The sequence below is a fragment of the Taudactylus pleione genome, unplaced genomic scaffold, assembly GCF_031769625.1.
Source record: "Taudactylus pleione unplaced genomic scaffold, aTauple2 ptg000016l, whole genome shotgun sequence".
NCBI classification, from domain to species: domain Eukaryota; kingdom Metazoa; phylum Chordata; class Amphibia; order Anura; family Myobatrachidae; genus Taudactylus; species Taudactylus pleione.
The window spans coordinates 15,212,149-15,227,953 of NW_028284418.1; the positions used below are offsets into that span (position 1 = coordinate 15,212,149).

The 15,805-nt window shown below is 44.4% G+C and overlaps 1 protein-coding gene across 2 annotated transcripts in view; it reads right to left on the reverse strand.

The window, feature by feature from the left end:
- CSNK1D (casein kinase 1 delta) overlaps positions 1–4,509 on the reverse strand; it is a 50,470-nt gene extending 45,961 nt beyond the window's left edge. For both annotated transcript variants that reach the window (XM_088474951.1, XM_088474960.1), the window contains exons 1-3: positions 4,123–4,509; positions 1,761–1,871; positions 1,397–1,545 (exon numbers count right to left, since the gene is read on the reverse strand). In XM_088474951.1, coding sequence (XP_088331077.1) covers positions 1,397–1,545; positions 1,761–1,871; positions 4,123–4,198 — 336 coding nt within the window. In that variant the 5' untranslated portion in view covers positions 4,199–4,509. The remainder of the gene's footprint in view (positions 1–1,396; positions 1,546–1,760; positions 1,872–4,122) is intronic.
- Positions 4,510–15,805: the final 11,296 nt, after the last annotated feature.

Sequence of the window (15,805 nt, forward strand, 5' to 3'; positions counted from 1 at the left end):
CTGCAATCTCTCACATCCCAGCATGCCTTACACCAGTTTTAGCCTGGCCAAATAGCAAAACTGTGGCAGGGCATGCTGGGATGTGTAGTTCTACAACAGCTAGGGAGCAGTCTTTTGCTTACCCCTACGTTAGGCGATATATTGGACAATATGTCGTTTTGAGGCAAATTGGAATAACATATCGTTCACATGGCATAGTGTGTACACTCAATCGCGTGTTGATGTGTGCCGTTCATTGCTTCTTCACATGTGCTGTGCTGCGTGTCAGATTGGACGATGTAAAGAACAACGCCATGCTGCTAAATGCAGCATGGAAGGGCCCATCACCCCATCCTACACAGCATTGTGCAGTGTGTACAGACGGTGCAATTTATCGTTCCATCATCTCGTCGCTGGGCACATATTGTTCAGGGTGTACCTAGTCTTATGGTGCATACACACGAGACAATATCTTTAAACGATAACGTTCAACGATATATTGTTCATATCGTTCAGTGTGTATGCAAATGAACGACCAGTGATGCACGCTCCCGCTGGACGATAACATCCATGCATGCCGGCCAATCTGGATGATATCGTTCATTTTCTATATGGGAGAACAATCGTTGGTCGCTGATGATATCTTTGGTGTGTGGATGAACAATATCGTTCATCGAGCACACAAGGAATTTCAAGGGAGATCGTTCAGCGATATCGTTCGCTGATTAGATCGTCCTGTGTGCACCCAGCATTAGATCGGGTAAAACAAACATACATGCAAAATGTTCTCCACTTTGACTGGCTTTTAGTTATGCAATGTTCTATTTGCATTTGCTAGCTATTGTTTACCATTGTCAGCCATTTTATCACATGAGATTAAGACTGACTACAGTGTCCTATAATGGGATTATCCACAGAAAGTTGGTGTGTGGAAGAAACATCTCTACCCAGGATCACAAGCTTATCTCAAATATTTTACATTTGGATAATCTCCTAAAACTTTTACATACAGGTATGTAAATATTAGTAGTCATTTTGTTTGCTTGAGTGCAACTGTGCTGTTTAAACTCTCTTAGTGGCATCTATTTTTTTTTCTACACGGAAACAAAATATCCCCAACCCTTTCTATGTTGATAGAGGCCACAGAAGTATCAATAAAACAACAAAAAAAATAATGACTTAAAGTCTTAAACTCTCTTATTGTTAAAGGGGAATCTAGAACACAACAGGATAAAGCAGCAGACAAACCAGTTCAGATAGCTGATCTGTTGGGAGAATGGTATTTAAGGGAAAAAAAAAATACATTGGTAAAATAAAATGTAAGGGCTTTGATTCCTCCTGACTTTGTGGCATACTTTCAATCTATGCAAATGTAACTGGATTCTACAATGGAGCAGAGCTTTGTGCAGTTCCTTACCATCTGGTCGGCAAGTAGCAGCACTGTTTTTAAGCTAAATTTTCTGGAGCAAAAGTTGAAAAGATCTTCAAGGCTTGGTCCCAGCAATTCCATGACCATGACGTTGTAGTCGCCTTCTGCGCCACACCATTTTATATTTGGGATTCCCACTAGAAAGTAAACAATGTAGTAAAAATTGAATACACATATCCTGGACAGGTTGGACATTGTATAAGCGCAACATGTTACACTTTTAGCCCATCTACTCACTAGGAACTAGCGTCATTACTGAGGCATCAGGCACAAAGTACCTCACACTTCATTGATGACACTATATTCTAGTGAAGTGACAGGTAGCAGTCTCACAGGTCCCTTTAACACTCACCTCCTCCCTGCATCATTTTATAGATCTTGCTCTCAATATGGAGCTGGGGATGTTTCGTTTTCACACATTCGAGTTTGATGGCAACTTCCTCGGCTGCTGCAATGTCAGTTCCTGCAAATTATATATATATATATATATATAAAATGACATTGTTAGCTGAGCAGGATATGATTACACAGGCAACAGGCTGGGAACTGACTAGATTAGACAAGAACAGTCCTTTAAGTTATGTGTCATTTCCAGGGTACAAACTCCATAGCAGCCTATAAAAATAATATCACCCATCATAAGGATGAATCATTACTACCTCCCAGATCTCATTAGTGTACACTAGTGTAGCCAAGTTACAAATAGAACAATACAAGGGGGTGTAGCCAACGGGGAAGTGCAAAACCAACAGAACTACTTGGTATTTTTCTGTATCTCTACTTTTTTTTCCTGCCACAAGATATGCAAAGCTCACTCTTAAACCAAAGTAGGACCTGGATTACAACCTGGTAAATGTCCAACTAAAGCTACACACACACATATACATTATATATATATATATATATATATATATATGTATACACACACACACACACACATATACACAGTGTACCCACAAGATAAGACTTGTACAAATACACGTAGTAAATTAAAATGTTAACCAAAAAACAGACAAAAGCCATTTTTAAAATAGATATATATATATATATATATATATACACACACACACACACACACACACACTGCATCATTACCAAATGAAATTATGAAAACACACGAAAGGGGCTGATTCAATTCATCGCGCTGTTTATAAGGCTGGGAGGGAGCTCCCAGAGCTATCCAATTCAGTGCGCTGTTAGGGAGACTAAAGGATTTCTCCTCGCAACCTCAGGAGGGTAAAGTGTCGGCTGCGAGGCTGTTTTACGGCTAAGCGCACCGCTAACAGCCTCACAACCGACACTGTAGTCAGAGAATGCCAGTTCTCGCGACTAAACGCCCAGGTTAATTCATGAGATCTGGTATTCTCCGACTTAAGTGATTGTAGTCGGAATAAACTGCGAGGTGAATTGCATAGTTCTAGGACCAACTTTCCAGCACTATATACCTCACCCTTAATTGAATCGCCTTGAAAAGGTCAGCACTATTAATACCCCTTTTACATACCGTCGACGCAGCAAATATCAACTTGTGAATTTCCCGAGTCTCAGCTCCCGGCCCTAGTACAGAGCAGGGTCGTGGACCCGGGACTTCAATCCAACTCGTTTGCAATCACACATAGCAAAAACCTGGGTTTTTTGCAGTGTGTGAAAGGGGTATTACAAACCTAAATAAGTTCAAGGACCTTGTTTGCACTAATGCCAGGTACACACTAGACGGCAGCTCAGAGCGACATATTGGGCACATCATCTAGTGTGTACCCGCTACGACGCTGACGATGCGCGCGACACCCTCCATCGGCCCTGCATGCAGTTCCAACAGGCGATATCTTTAGTGCAGGTGTATGCACTTGCAGATGTCGGCATCCCCACCGGGTCCCGCTGCTGACAAGGTCGGGCATCCTAAACATTATCTAGTGTGTGCCGGTTTTAAAGATACCAAATAAGGAAGGAGAATCACGCATTCACAAAAACTGCCATATAAAAAAAAAAAAAAAAAATCTAATAAAATCTAAAAAAAACAAAAACAAAAAAAACACACACACACACACACACACACACAGACAGACAGAGGATCATCTTATCTAGCTCACCACACACTTATTATATTATTCCTGATATACACATTATAAAGTATTATTTCCCAACTGTAACAGATAAGATTTAGGAACTGGTCTAATATTACACATAAAAAGACAAAACAAAATCAACTAACCTTTAACATACACGAGACTACTGCCCAAGATACATTGTACTCTATATCCAGATATCTTGACAGCTAAAAGACTAGAACACCTCTGCTGAAACATGTTATGGCGATACCAAGCACCACCTCTCCCCAACTGTAAGGAGAATCCCATCACCCACAAATCACCAGCAGCTGCACTATTTCTTCCAAAGAGGTTTATTTAGCTGTCAGGAGAATCCCTAATAGTGCTCAGCACCCACCAGTGTACCTGATCCAGCCCTAAAATAACAAGGGGGATCCATTCCCAAGTACACCATATACACACCCGAGTGAGGAGTCGGGGAGGGTGCAGACCCCTCCCCCACCAGCATCCTGAGCCTGGGCCTAACCCACAGCAATACTACACAGATACAGAATACAGGGCCAGCAGGGACCAGATTCCAGGGACCCGAAACCGCCGGGTCACATAGGAGCCCCAACACCCCTATGGGCCCCAGTTCCTGGCTTTACCCAAATATTCGTTTCTCACCTAAATAAATGTCTCCGAAAGAGCCGCTGCCGATCTTCCGGCCCAGCCGGTACCTGTTCCCGACTCTCAGCTCCATGACAGCGCTCAGGCCCGCTCCTCCTGCCCGCAATCAGCCTCTGACCTCGGGCGCACTTTTCACCATCCGCTCACAGTTGCCATCCGCTGTCAGAGCTCACAAAACGGGGCTGGGGTGACGGCTCAGGAGCTGCGTTCGGTGTCCCCGCCTCTCACGCACACCCCAGCCGCTCGGTGACAGAGGATTACTGCGGATTCCGCTGACCCCGCTCCGGCCCGGAAAATAACCCCAGCGAGAGGCTGCTGTCACCCCAGTGTCTGTGACGTCACCCCACCTAGCAACAAGCGCCGATGCGTTGGGCAGGGCTTCTCTGTCACATGACCAGAATAACAAAGTATCCGTCACGTAGAGCGGCGATGAGTCAATCTGGCGCCATCTAGTGGTCTGGCGCATTTACTGCAGATATGTGGATAGTAGGAGTTAAGGATAGTGTCACCACTATCGCTATTCATCAAACTTTGCAGTGTGAGATTGGAACATGCAGGCAGGCTGTCTAGAATGGAGTTTCCAAATTGTTGCATGAAGCCGGATTTGCGTGTGCTCAGATGAGGCTTACTTTATTTTCCTTGGAGGTTGATGTAGGGTTGTTATAATATCCCTTTAAACAACAGACAAAAGGGGCTGCGCTCTAGATACCCAAATTGTGAGATGGCAGAAAAACTATATAGCAGTCAGGATTTACCAATAAACTTTGGTTTTAATCACATATGAAAAGTCATACAAATATACATAGTAACAAAACAATGAAAATCCATAGCATGCTAATTAACTGATAAATAAACTGCTGATAGGTGTCTGGATATCAATCCAGGCTATCATTCAAATAATCAATGTAATATATAAAATATTGTCCCACAAGAATATATCATACTAAGGAAATTGTATAGTAGATCTCTTTATGATACATATATGTTCATTGATTTGCTGTTTAAAACTTTCAATTGGAGAAATGGAAGAATCCGTGATAGATGGTGTGCACACAGATTTAATATCTCATTGAGTAATGTCCGTCTCCACAGGATAAGATACCTATGTTTTGGTTAAGTGAAGTCTCCTGCAGTGTCACGACAAACAGCCGCGTTATAAGTACCTGATCAGCTGAATGGTTCCAAGTGGCAGCTCGAATCAGGTAGCCCTGCGCCGGCAGTATCCATTGGCTCTCGCATTGGCTTCCGATGGTCCGGCTGTATAATGTGACCAAGAATGACAGTGCGTGTGGCTGTAAGCTGCGTGAGAGCTTGCCGCGTCTCCTCTGTACTGCGAATAGATGAACCGGAATGACATACCAGTGTCTAAAGCACAGATTTTTGGTGCTTGTTATCCAGAAGTTCTACTGTTAAAGGCAATGTTTACACTTATATTTTTAAACATTTTACACAATCAATCCGGCATCCACTGCCCAGGGCTGCCAGGGATAGCCCGGGCTCTCAGCCTAGGCCTGGGGTGCCCTGGAGAGTGGGACCCCTTTATTGGGGGGTCCCCAACTCCCCAGGGATCCCAGGCCTGGGCTCACTAGCGGTTAGGGGTAATGCTTTGGCCGGGGACCCGGTGATAGGGTTTTCCTGGCTGTGGCATTACCCCCCGCTAGAATTAGCCAGGTGCTTGTTATGGAAATTACAGGGGAACCCTACGCATTTTTTTCCCTGTATTTCCAGAACCAGGACAGGCTCAGAGCCTGGTGCTGGTTGCCCTAAGTACAGGGGAATCCTACGCATTGTTTTCCCTGTATTTACACAACCAGGACTGGCTATGAAAAGTCCAGGACTGGTTGTTGTTTTAGGGGGTACCCCATGTCTTTTTTTTTTAAACAAACACATATAAAGCTTTTTACCCTAAGATACGTGCATGTATTTCACTGATGTATGCATGCATCTGTGTCAATCAGACCTGCTCATGCTAAAAATGAAAGCATGAAGAAGGTCTATTCATTTGGGGATTTGAAGCTCGATTTGGAGGGGGATTTGAAGTTCGATTTGTACATGAACATGCAAAATCGAACATCAAATGCATTCTTAAAATGAAACAAAATCGAATTCAATTTGAAAATCGAATGCAAAATAGAATCTTAGTAAAATACATCGCAATGCGCGTACGCAAAATAGTCCATGTAATCAGGAAGCGTTCGCTTACTGTGCATAGATAGCTCACTAGAATGAGTGACAGGAGAAGCCGTTTGTGGGTGGTGACGGGATGGTTGACGGAAATGGGGGAGTGGTGGTGTCAACACAGGCGTGCCTAAGCATCTTAACGCCATTTTAGAGGCGTGCATAATTAAGATGCAGCGTACTAGTACACGTTGTTTTACACACCGAAGCACTCGCAGTGCTTGCGGTAGGGTATGGTCAACCACAAGTGCTGCATTTGCTTCCGATGGTACTCAACGTTACCGATGGTTGCATACACATCCTGGAGATGACGTGCATAAGTGGGCGTCTTAAGACAGGCTGGTGGGCATCTGCATACACACTGCGATCGCACGCCAAGACAAAGTGGGCGTGCTAATGCCTTGCCGTGCGATTGCGGATTTGCATATTTTCGCTGTGTGCGAACGCATCTATCTTGCGGGTCTGAATCGAGCCCTCAATTCGATTTCAGTTCATTTAAGAGATTCATAAAAATTATTCCCAAATCGAATTTTAGTAAATAAACCCCCTGGTCACAGACAGGGCGAGGGGCAGGTATGTGCGTGTGTGTATATATATATATATATATATAATTAGATAACGCCCGGCACTCCACGGTAAATATAATACTCCACAAGGTCTGCGTTCAACGTTTCAGTCAATTTGACTTTTATCAAGAACAGCAACAGCGTGATAACAAACATACCGTTATACCCCCATACATCCCACGAAGGGAACATGTGTCCTGCCTTATATATAGGCAGCAAACAGGATCAGTGTCACTCTCCGGTCTTGTAAATAAAAATCGTAGCCAGAAGCTAGTCACTGGGTCAACGTTTCGAGTTTAATGGAAAACTCGTCATCAGGACATACAAAGAAAGTGTAATAAATCGTACCTTATATACCCTTGATATCTCACCCGTTGTGCCTGATTGCCCGCAGCTCTGCTTCCGTCTCCCTCTCTGTCCGCGTCTCATGACGATGACGTCATCAGGGCAACCAGACTACGCTACTCACAACAATAAAACATTGAGACTTTAAACTGACAGACAACATAAACATTAAAAAACATGGTTGAGACACAGTGTAACAGTGTATCTGCATAATGGTGTGTCAAAGGAGGTTTTTCAGGCAAAGAAAGATGTACCCCGAGTAGAACACATTACTAACAATACATAAGGGCAAATGCGAATATCTTCATATATATTTTTAAGTACATAGCACAGCACTGACGCAACAGTGTTTTTAAGATGGAAATTATCAATAAGTAAACCTAAAAGGTGCTATAGTGCATGTAATGCCTAGGATATATATAAAGCTGTTAGAGTCCTACAACACACCAATGCCAACCACCTCACCGAAAAAGGCACACAATAGAGAAAAATTTAAAAGAAAGCTGAAAAAGACAAATGGTCATTCAGACCCTTGAGTTTGACAGTATCTAGCAAATATATCCATTTTGTTTCAAGTTGTAATAGGGCTCTATGTCTATTACCTCCCCATGGATTCACTGGGATGTGGCCTATGACCATATGTCTGAGATTTGCCATATTATGTATTTTTTCAGAAAAATGTCGGGAAGAATTGTTACGCATTAGACCATGCCCACAGAAGGACAAAAAGGGTTTACCTTGGGTCAACAAGTTTAACAACAAAAGCTATTGTACTAACAAAAAAGATAAAGAATTGTGGCCTATAGTAACCACAGACCCAGAGTTACAGAGCTTAAAACAAGTTAAAATCATGCCCAGTTTTTCTAGGGGACCCAACATTAAAGACCTTGTAGTGCATACAGATATAACTGGTTGGCAAACATATCCTGGTACTTTGAAGAAAGGTGGTTGTTATAAGTGCACAGGTTGTGCCACATGCACATACATGGTTGCAGGTAGGACGTTCTCGCATCCTCATACGGGTAGATCTTTTTCCATCAAGTACCCCTTGACATGTTCATCCATGTTTGTGGTAGACCTTCTGTCTTGCCCATGTGGTTTAAACTACGTGGGCAAGACAGATAGGCGATTTAAAGAGAGGATGGCTCAACACAGGGCTGCCATCCGTGCTGTATTAGTGTCTGGCACTAGCGAACAAGCAGTAGCCAGACACTTTGCGGAAGCCAGACACAACATAGCTACGTTAAGATATCGGATCATTGACCATGCACCACCGTCCTTACGGAGGGGTGACAGGTCAAGGAAACTCCTACAATTAGAATGTAAGTGGATATTTCGGTTGGACACAGTTAGTCCGAGTGGTTTGAATGAGGCTTTGAGTATCAGTTGTTTCCTTTAGATGGTATCTTACCAGTTACATACATCATAGTCAATAACAAATATATATGTATAATGGACCAGGAGATGTTGTTTACAGTTGACATCACAACTGGATTATAATTTTCTGGCATTATAGTTTTTCTATAGTAACTATGTTTGTTTAGATGTTATTGGACCAGATGAGATTATAGGTTTTTAGTTCAGAATCATGATATATTTCAATGCAGAGCTAACTAATAGTGACATTTAAAGTATCCATTCAGTGTATATGTATGCTATGCAGCAGGACACAGGCAATTGGTATAGTTTTCTAGTTTTAGCACAGCATTGTTTTGTATTGAGGAGGGGATTTATGAAAGGTATGGATACCATACATTTGGTTCACATCAGTATTCAAATGTCATATGCACATATGATTAAGTATTTCACACACAAAACATTTTTTTTCAGTTTTTTTGGGTTTCGTTCAGATGGATACCATCTATCTTAATAGTAGCAGCAGAGATGTCAATAATATTTTATCATGCGTAGTATTTTGTATGGTGCGTTCACCTTGTATGTATAAGTTGCATTACACTGTAATAGTTTTATTCACAGATGATAATTAGTTGTTACAGTATTAATAACTTTTAAGTATTTGTTTTTATGTTTTTTGTGTCTTACAGCATATTGCTGTTTGATTTCACTTGTTGGTATCCGGTGTTATGGATACAGTGGTACCATGGTAACCCCTGCTCCCCGAGGCGCGGCAGCTGCAGGACGCCGGTGACCCGCGGGAGGACGGGTGACTCTTGATTTGATTTGCTATTGTATGGCATTTAATGCGCACTGTGACTGTCACAAGCATGTGTCCTGACGAAGGGGTGACTGACCCCGAAACGTTGATTGTTTCTATTACATGTTTTACACGCAAGTCTTGGAGTGCTTCTTCATTTGTCTGGATGTGGAAGGGGGTATTGTATATTCCTAAAGGAAGGCACCCAATAATATATACTCAAGGTGTCAGCTGCCTTAGGAGTGCCGGGTGACATTGACTTGTATATATATATATATATATATATATATATATATATATTAGGGGTGAGCGGGTTCGGATTTCTGAAATCCGAACCCCCCCCGAGCCCCCCCGATCCGAGGCCGATCCGAGTCAGGCTCGACTTTTCCCGCATGACTCGGATCTGAAATCGGGGCAAAACGTCATCATCCCGCCTTCCGGGTCTCGCGGGTTTTGGATCCTATATAAGGTACCCGCGTTGGCGCCATTTTCTCACTCGGCTGTGGACAGTGAAGAGGGAGGGTGGGAGTTAGGGCTGGCTGGGCTGTGTAGTGTAGTGTAGTGCAGAGTAGTGTTGTGCTGTGCTGTGCTGCGCTGTGCTGCTGTTGTCCACTACTTCAAAGTCCATAGGGGCTGGCTGTGTTGTGCTGTGCTGCTGTTGTTAATAGGGGCTGTGTCCACTACTTCAAAGTCCATAGGGGCTGGCTGGACTGTGTTGTGCAGTCAGTTCTCCATAGGGGCTGTGTCCACTCCAAAGTCCTGTGCAGTGTCCCAGTCCTAAAGGGGTGCTGTAGTCTTGTCCAGGGGGTGCTCTGTCCATCAGGGGTGCTCCCCCCAAGTGCTAAAAAAATAATATTTTTTCTGTGTTTGTGAATTGTGTGTGCAGTAGCCGCACGTGCATCAACAAAGTAGTGCCAAGCGTGCGCCTGTGTCATAAGTAAAGGGCCGGCTGGCTTGACCGTTAAAGGGTGCTGTAACCCCCAAAGTACACTCCAGTCCAAACCAAAGAAAAAAATATTTTCTGTGTTTGTGAATTGTGTGCGCAGTAGCCGCACGTGCATCAACAAAGTAGTGCCAAGCGTGCGCCTGTGTCATAAGTAAAGGGCCGGCTGGCTTGACCGTTAAAGGGTGCTGTAACCCCCAAAGTACACTCCAAACCAAATAACAAAATATTTTTTCTGTATTTGTGAATTGTGTGCGCAGTAGCCGCACGTGCATCAACAAAGTAGTGCCAAGCGTGCGCCTGTGTCATAAGTAAAGGGCCGGCTGGCTTGACCGGTAAAGGGTGCTGTAACCCCCAAAGTACACTCTAAACCAAATAACAAAATATTTTCTGTGTTTGTGAATTGTGTGCGCAGTAGCCGCACGTGCATCAACAAAGTAGTGCCAAGCGTGCGCCTGTGTCATAAGTAAAGGGCCAGCTGGCTTGACCGTTAAAGGGTGCTGTAACTCCCAAAGTACACTCCAGTCCAAAACAAATAAAAAAATATTTTCTGTGTTTGTGAATTGTGTGCGCAGTAGCCGCACGTGCATCAACAAAGTAGTGCCAAGCGTGCGCCTGTGTCATAAGTAAAGGGCCGGCTGGCTTGACCGTTAAAGGGTGGTGTAACCCCCAAAGTACACTCCAGTCCAAACCAAAAAAAATATTTTTTTTCTGTGTTTGTGAATTGTGTGCGCAGTAGCTGCACGTGCATCAACAAAGTAGTGCCAAGCGTGCGCCTGTGTCATAAGTAAAGGGCCGGCTGGCTTGACCGTTAAAGGGTGCTGTAACCCCCAAAGTACACTCTAAACCAAATAACAAAATATTTTTTCTGTGTTTGTGAATTGTGTGCGCAGTAGCCGCACATGCATCAACAAAGTAGTGCCAAGCGTGCGCCTGTGTCATAAGTAAAGGGCCGGCTGGCTTGACCGTTAAAGGGTGCTGTAACCCCCAAAGTACACTCTAAACCAAATAACAAAATATTTTCTGTGTTTGTGAATTGTGTGCGCAGTAGCCGCACGTGCATCAACAAAGTAGTGCCAAGCGTGCGCCTGTGTCATAAGTAAAGGGCCGGCTTGCTTGACCGTTAAAGGGTGCTGTAACCCCCAAAGTACACTCTAAACCAAATAACAAAATATTTTCTGTGTTTGTGACTTGTGTGCACTGTGGCTGGACGTGCATCAACAAAGGAGCAGCGCCAAGCGTGCGCCTGTGTCCCATAAGTAAAGAGCCGGCTGGCTCATTTCTTAAAGGGTGGTGTAACCCACAAAGTGCACTACTCTCCAGCAAAAATAAAAAAATATTTTCTGTGTTTGTGTGCGCTTTAGCCGCACGTATATATCAATATAACATAAATGGAGGACCAAAGTTTCTCTGATAAAAATAAAATAGGGAAAGATCAAGAACCACTTCCTCCTAGTGCTGTTGCTGCTGCTGGGAGTTGTTCATCATCCCAGAGAGGAAGTAGGAACACCACCACTTTTACTAAACAATTGACCCTCCAACAGTCCCTAGCGATGAGGATGAAGTACGACAGCAGTCATCCTGAAGCAAAACGTATAACTGAGGCCTTGACTGCTATGTTGGTGTTAGACGTGGGTCCGGTATCCGCCATTAGTGCAGTGGGATTTAGACAATTGATGGAGGTAGTGTGTCCCCGGTTCCAAATCCCGTCTAGATTCCACCTGCATCCTCAAAGCAGCAGCGACAAGCGTGCGTCTGTCTGTTAAAGGGTGGTGTAACCCTCAAAGTGTGCTCCACAAACAATAAAAATATTCTTTTTTTTCTGTCTTTGTGAAATGTGTGGGTTGTAGCCGCACCCGCATCCTTAAAGCAGCAGCGACAAGCGTGCGTCTGTCTGTTAAAGGGTGGTGTAACCCTCAAAGTGCGCTCCACAAACAATTAAAAAATTCTTATTTTTTTTTCTGTCTTTGTGAAATGTGTGGGCTGTAGCCGCACCTGCATCCTTAAAGCAGCAGTGACAAGCGTGCGTCTGTCAAAGGGTGGTGTAACCCTCAAAGTGCGCTCCACAAACAATTAAAAAATTCTTATTTTTTTTTCTGTCTTTGTGAAATGTGTGGGTTGTAGCCGCACCTGCATCCTTAAAGCAGCAGCGACAAGCGTGCATCTGTCTGTTAAAGGGCGGTGTAACCCTCAAAGTGCGCTCCACAAACAATAAAAAAAATTCTTATTTTTTTTTCTGTCTTTGTGAAATGTGTGGGCTGTAGCCGCACCTGCATCCTTAAAGCAGCAGCGACAAGCGTGCGTCTGTCTGTTAAAGGGTGGTGTAACCCTCAAAGTGCGCTCCACAAACAATAAAAAAATTCGTATTTTTTTTTCTGTCTTTGTGAAATGTGTGGGCTGTAGCCGCATCTGCATCCTTAAAGCAGCAGCGACAAGCGTGTGTCTGTCTGTTAAAGGGTGGTGACACCCTCAAAGTGCGCTCCACAAACAATAAAAATATTATTCTTTTTTTTTCTGTCTTTGTGAAATGTGTGGGCTGTAGCCGCACCTGCATCCTTAAAGCAGCAGCGACAAGCGTGCGTCTGTCTGTTAAAGGATTACATCGGTGACAGCATCCAAGTAGGCATGTCAGACAGTCCGTACCTGTACTGGCAGGAAAAAGAAGCAATTTGGAGGTCCCTGTACAAACTGGCTCTATTTTACCTGAGTTGCCCCCCCTCCTGTGTGTACTCCGAAAGAGTGTTTAGTGCAGCCGGGAACCTTGTCAGCAAAAGGCGTAGGAGGTTGCTTCCACAAAATGTGGAGAAGATGATCATAAAATGAATTATCAACTCTTCCAGGGAGACCAGCCTCCAGAACGTACAGAGGGACCTGTGGTTGTGGATTCCAGTGGGGACGAATTAATACTCTGTGAGGATGAGGATGTACACAACACTGAAGAGGGTGAAGAATCGGAGGATGAGGACGACATCTTGCCTCCGTAGAGCCAGTTTGTGCAGGGACAGATTAATTGCCAGCTTGTTTTGTGGGGGCCCAAACGAACCAATCATTTCAGCCATAGTCCCTGGTGCTGAAATGTTTGGTTTGTTAAAGTGTGCATGTCCTGTTTATACAACATAAGGGTGGGTGGGAGGACAATTCCATCTTGCACCTCTTTTTTTTCTTTGCATTATGTACAGTTTGGGGCCTAGTTTTTCAAACTGCCATCCTGTCTGCCACTGCAGTGTCACTCCTAGATGGACCACGTGTTTGTGCCGCCCACTCATATCTCTTAGCATAGTCATCCAGCTACCTCGGTGCAACCTTTTGGATATAAAAACACTATTGTGAGGTGTGAGGTGTTCAGAATAAACTGGAAATGAGTGTAAATTAAGGCTATTGAGGTTAATAATAGCATAGGAGCAGAAAAACACACAAATTCTGTGATTTTAGCTGTTTTTATGCTTTTTTAAAAAAAAATACAGATCCAAAACACAAAACCCAGAACCCAAAACATGGAAGGGTGGTTTTGGCAAAACCAATCCAGATCCAAAACACGAAGAAAGATCCAGATCCAAAACCAAAACACAAAACACGAAAAGTGGCCGGTGCACACCCCTAATATATATATATAAAACGCGTGCCCCTTCCCCAAAAGAACAACCAGCCCCGGGCTCTGGAGACCCAATACTGGTTGTGCTAAGTACAGGGGACAAATGACGTAGGGGTCCCCCGTATGAGGCACAACCAGCACCAGGCTTTTCAGAACCAGTTCTTTTTGCCAAAATACATGTGACAACGACGTAGGGGGTCCCCTGTATTGAGCCGGTCCTGGTTCTGGAAATGCAGGGGAAAAATGCATAGGACTCCCTTGTAAATTTCAGAACCAGAATCAAACTTTTTCTAGCATGGGGGTAATGCCACAACCAGGGGAGCCCATTTAATGGTTCCCCCACCGAAGCATCATCCCTGACCACTAGTCACCCAAGGCCAGGGATCCCTAGAGAGTTGGGGGCCCTCCCATAAAGGGGTCCCCCTCTCCAGGGCACCCCAAGCCTGGACTGATAGCCTGGGGCTATCCCCGGCACCCTGGCCGGTGGGTGCCAGGTTGATAGTGTAGTGTGGTGTATATGAAAGTTAAAATATTGTCTTTTGCGGTAGGACTACAGGTCCCAGCAAGCCTCCCCCGCATGCTGGTACTTGGAGAACCACAAGTACCAGCAAACGGTGGGTATTAAGGGCCCGCTGGTACCTATAGTACCCCCATAAAAGAAATATTAAAATAAAACAAAGTCTTTGATTGTTTTAATCATTTGTTTTCCTGCACCTTTACCTGGGTGGCCTGCAGCCTTTAAGATCTTTTACATGGCTGCCGCCTCCCCCAGGACTTCCACAGCATCTTCTTCTGGAGGGCGCTGCCCATCCGGGCTTCCCCAGCATCTTCTTTCTTTGGCAGCTCTTCTCTGCTGCCTCCCTGCCGTTGGACTGTCGTGTTGTTGCCTCACGCTAGCATATATAAGCTAGCCGAGGGGGCGGGGCGATGACGTAGCGAGTCAATCACCAATTGGCTCGCGGCGGCCATCTTTAAATTTCAAAAAGTGCATGTATGTTTTAATAAAATTTTACTTTCAACGATGTGTGTGTCTTGTGTCTCTTAATATTTAATTTGGAACTTGTGGTTCTCCAAGTACCAGCATGTGGGGGAGGCTTGCTGGGTCCTGCAGTTCCACAGCAAAAGACAATATTTTTACTATCAACAAATGCACCTCACTAAACAATCAACCCTGTCACCCACCACCCAGGGCTGCCGGGGATAGTGCTGGGTTATCAGCCTGGGGTGCCCTGGAGAGGGGGATCACTCTATTGGGGGGATCCCCAGCTCACCAGAGATACCTGGCCTGGGCTGACTAGCGGTCAGGCATGATGCTTTGGCTGGGGGACCCGGTGAAATCGGTGCTGGTTCTGGATAATACAGGGGGACCCTACACATTTTTTTCACTTGTATTTCTAGAACCAAGACCAACTCAGAGCTCAGTGCTAGTTGCGCTTAATACATGGGACCCCTACGTCTTTTGTCCCCTGTATTTTTGCAACCAGGACTGGTTCTGAAAATCCCGGTGCTGGTTGTGCTTCATACAGGGGACCCCTACATCATTTGTCCCCTGTATTTAGCACAACCAGTACCGGGGCTCCAAAGCCCAGGCTGGTTGTTCTTTTGGGCTGGGAGGGGGCACGCCTTCATTAAGACCATAAGGATTAATGGTGTTGAATTAATAGATGAATTTACATTCTCTTGATAACAAGATTTTATTTTGGTCTCCCTGTCTCTTACAAGATTGTATATGCTCAATGGGCATGAAACAAAAGTCTTGTCCATACTAAAAAAAATGTCTAGCCACAGGTGTTATGCTCTGGTCTGTGCCTGAAGCTGCTTTTTTAATAGAGAAGCGATGCATCGTATACGCTCTTTTAGCATCTGCATTGTCTTTCCAATGTATACCTTCTGGCAGGGGC